Source organism: Condylura cristata, unplaced genomic scaffold (assembly GCF_000260355.1).
Source record: "Condylura cristata isolate star-nosed mole 26May11 unplaced genomic scaffold, ConCri1.0 scaffold00389, whole genome shotgun sequence".
Classification (NCBI taxonomy): Eukaryota; Metazoa; Chordata; class Mammalia; order Eulipotyphla; family Talpidae; genus Condylura; species Condylura cristata.
This window is the reverse complement of record NW_004567490.1, coordinates 1,008-5,342: the sequence shown is the minus strand read 5'-3', so window position 1 is coordinate 5,342 and position 4,335 is coordinate 1,008. Positions and strand designations below refer to the sequence as shown.

Sequence of the window (4,335 nt, the reverse complement as noted above, 5' to 3'; positions counted from 1 at the left end):
TTTTTATTATTGATAATGTGTATGATTATGCTGTTTAAAGAAAATTTTCATTAGTTTCTATATACTGAAATATATACATCTGAAATTTTTTTCATGGTGGAGTCGTAATTTTTAATCTTTTCTAATTTTCTTTAAAATAATCAAGAATTGTGAATTAGGTTAGGAATACATAGGAGCTCATTATTGTAGTTTCCTTGGATTTAAAATGTTTGAAATTTTCCATATTAAAGGGTTTCAGTACCTGAAAGAATAGTTAACTTTTTTTGTTCTTTAAATAGTAAAATACTGATGAATTTGTTTGGGCACAAACTTTCCCTCCAAGGAAATATTAAATACATTTTTCAACTCTTCTTCTATTTCTTGCTCATTCAGTGTCTTAAATTCTACCAGATCCATATTGTCCTTATAACTGAATTTCCTATAAGCCAGAGTAAAACCCAGTAAGCAATACACCCCATCGAGGGTCTGCAAGGAACAAATTGACTCCTTTAAAAACTCAGATGCTGCATGTGTTTGCAGGAATTCATTTGCAGATTCAAAGTCTTTAATTGTTCTAGGTTCAAGAGTAAAGAAGTAGATTTTGCGGTATTTCCTCTTTTCCAAATGATCAGAATTTAGAAAGTCTTGGTTTGGAATGCACTGCTCTCTTCTGATTTGGTCCAGGTACCAGATTCCATTCTCTTCTGTCAGGCGAAAGACACAAGGCACCTGAGGCTGATCCTTCCCAGAAACTAACTCCAGAGGCTGCCACATCTGGTAAGAACTCCCAAACCCAGCATCGACGATGTAGTTCCTGCTGTCAATGGTCACTTTCAGCAAGAGGTGAGTCATGCCAGTACTGTATTTGCTGGCTGAAGTGTTGTAAACTTTCCCTCCCAACATTGTGATCTCAAAACCGATCGTGGTCAGGACCCAGTGGAGGAGAAGATTCACCTGCAGACACCACCCACCCCGATTCTTCCTCACAACCTGATCAAAAGTGGCCTCCAAGCCCAGCTCCATGGTTTCTCCACAATGAATGTTGAGGTTCTCAAAGGGAACGGCTCGGATCTGGTGCTGAAAAATGTCAGTCAGTGTTTCCAAGTCCAATTTGTGCGTGGAGTTCTTATAACCAATTCTTTCAAAATATGCCTCAATGTCCATGATTCCCTAAAACAAGGAAAGCAAATAAATAAATAATGTGACTTTTGTACTTGACTTTTTTTGAGTAGATCTGTGATGACTGAAGCATGTCTTAAATATAACAATGTATTTTCAATGTATAGCTATACACAACATTTATAAATATCAGTGGACACACTTCTTTTGTGTAGCATTTTCATTGTATGAATAGTTTTCACATGCAACAGTTGACATAATCATCTAATAGAGAAAAGTGAGTACATCATTCACATTTTAAAAGAAGTTGGGAATGCAGATTAAGTGATAGTTAATACGATAAATTGCTTACCTGTGGTTTTCTGGTGATGAAATAAAGAGATTTCAATGGGCATCATATACAAGAGTTTGAAATTTCTAAACAGGAGCATTAATAAACAGAGTATGTTGCATTCATGATACTCACCCCACACAGTTCTCCTTGGCTGGAACTTACCGGTCCAAGCTAGTTCCCTACTCAAAGATTTATATTCACTTATTCATTAATATAATGATTCTTTCAGTAAATATCTGCTGATAATCCACTAATTATTAGCTACTGATTAGTTCTTCCTTGTCCTCAAAAATCTACATTTTTGCAGGGATTGGGATAATACACATAACAAAACAAATAAAGAAGTTAAACATGAAATATCTTACATGATAATCAGTGGTCTGAGGAAAAGGTGAAAGAATGTGTCAGGGCTATAAAGAGAGCTTGAGAGACAAATATAAAGTAGTCAAATATAGCCTCACTGAATGTGAAAAATGAACCAACCCTCTAGGCAGAAGGGACAGAAAGGGGAAGGGTCTGAAATGGCCCTGCCCAGGTCCAAGGAAGGTCAGGGCAGCCAGTGTGACTGCAGCCGAGTGAGCGGGAGCTGGGTGGGGACGAGGCAGACAGGTGATGGCTTTGTTTTTATCACATAGTTTTGTTTTATATTGTAGAAGGACAGGTTTATTAGGAAAGGAGAGGGTAAAAGAGGCATCTGTAGCATGACAAGAAGACTTGAGATCTGCGCTTTTGGTTTTTAACCTGACATGAGAATTTATATTACCAAGGCATTAAGGGAATGGCAGGCTGGGCAAAGCACACTGTATTCAAAACGGAATCATAGAACAGGTCTCTTTGTGAATGGCTCCTTTAACTTAGGATAGCATGTTCAAGGTTCATTTATACTGTGCCGTATCTCTTCTTTCCTTATGGACAGTCGGTTGGTTTTTACCAGTGCCTGTTGTAAACAGTGCTGCTTTGAACACTTGTGTTCATGTACTTTTCTCAGTATCTGTTATCTATTCTAAAGGGTTGATACCATGGAATAGCACTGAGGAGTTGAATAGAAGAATTTTGAGGAATGTTTTGCCCCTCTCTTCTTTCTGTGTGCGTACTTATATCATTTCCTCTCCCTCCCTTCCTCCCCCTTCCTGGTCTTTTGTCTCTGAGGCCCTGCAAGGGCGCTACAACCCAGACCACCCCAGGGACAAGAGTTCAACCTAGCGTTTTTTCTGGATGCAAAATAATTTGCTGAATCAGCTCTACCCACACCATCCCTCAGAAGTGCTTAAGTACCAAGGTGTGGGCCAGCCCAGATAGCACATCTGTGGGAAAACAGCGATTTCAGCTGGCGTCATTTGAACTGAGCCCAAGGAAGCAGGAAACTGGAGTGGTTTACATTTTTTGTTTGCTCTCCTTGGGAGAAGCTAATCCCCAGAATCATAAGTGAAATATGCCGTTCATAAAGTTGTCTCTAAAGTTGTTAAGCCTACATAGGCCAGGTAAAATAAATTTCTGGACAGCATGCAGCTGAATAGTTGTCAGTTAGCAAGTTCCTGTAGGGTGAGAGAGGGTGGGGTCAGATGTTTTGTGAATGAGAGACTAAAATGAGGGTTCTCCGAAGGAAAAGAGCAGTTTATCAAAAAAGAACCACCAGGCGGCTGTAGTTGTGGCCCTGTGCAGAATGGGCAGTGGCACCAGAGTGGGGGCCACAGGGCCCCTGGCTCCAGGGTTCCCCTAGACTGCTCCTCACCCCTGGATTCCACACAGCTGTGCTTGGTCAGTTTCCCTCAATCTGCCTCAGAGAAGCTCCTGATTCCTAGAGCCCTTGACCACTGTCTCCTGCCAATACCATGGTCGCCCCCTAATCTTTGCAGACCAAACAGCAGGCCTCCCCTCTGCATTTTGGAGATCCATAGGGAATTCCCCATGAGCAGGAAGATTAGAACTTGTGGTGAACTTATCACCTGAGGACTAACTGGGTCCCTCAGACACATCCAATGCCGATCAGAGGAAGCAGAAATCACTATAATAATCATTCCAGAATGAAACCCACTTTTCAAAACACATACTACACACTCAAAAACATTTGAAATATGCATTTTGAATCCACACAATAACCCTTTAAGGAAGCATGTTTTAGCTCCACTTTATTGCTGGAGAAAATGCATTTTAGAGACACTAAGTGACCTGCTCAAGTCCTCACAGCTGGGGTGTGCTGTGGCTGTGACCTTAGCCCAGGCTGTGTCCATCAGGCTGCAGACCTCAGCACTTTGCTGAATAGTAGGATAGCACAGCATTCCAAACTTGCGAGTAATATTAGGTCTTGAAATCCAGGTGTGGTACAGTAGCTAGACTCCTGAACCCATATGAACCCCAATTTCAAAGGATAAACAAGGAACTCACCGATCTCCACTGGGACCCCAAACCAGGAACCAAGTCCTGCCACTCATAGGACAAGCACAGGAAGTGTCCTCACTGGCTTCCCAAAGTGTCCGCCCCCAGAGACACCCTGAGACTTCTGGGAAATGTAGTTGAGGGGGCTCACCTCCTTCTTAGGCACCTTTCAATCAGATCTCTTATTTGAAAAAGATACATGTGTTTATGTATATGTATCTCAAATTGTGAGTGTGAGGGGTGTGACCTTGTATTTGACACAATCCTGTTCTAGGGAACCTGAACAAGCTCTATCTATGATGAGGTATGTGAGTGTTTTTAAGAAGTCTAACAAATTAGACCCATATACTGAGAGGAGACAAAAGAAGATGGATGGTTAAAATCATCTCCCCAGATTTGACACCCTGTATTCCTCAGTTGTATGTGGTTCATGAGTTTGTTTTTACTCCTTTTGCACTCTATTTTACCACGTCACCCAATGTACAGTGCAATGTGCCTGAAATATGCTCATGTTTAGGAGGGGGTGT

General features: G+C 41.3%; 1 protein-coding gene across 1 annotated transcript; it reads right to left on the bottom strand.

The window, feature by feature from the left end:
* Positions 1–265: 265 nt before the first annotated feature.
* Positions 266–3,848, bottom strand: LOC101637123 (arylamine N-acetyltransferase 1-like). Its single transcript, XM_004695790.2, has 2 exons — positions 3,818–3,848; positions 266–1,149 (listed from the first exon to the last, which is right to left on the bottom strand). The coding sequence occupies exon 2, from the start codon at positions 1,141–1,143 to the stop codon at positions 271–273; it is 873 nt and encodes a 290-aa protein (XP_004695847.1). The 5' UTR covers positions 1,144–1,149; positions 3,818–3,848; the 3' UTR covers positions 266–270.
* Positions 3,849–4,335: the final 487 nt, after the last annotated feature.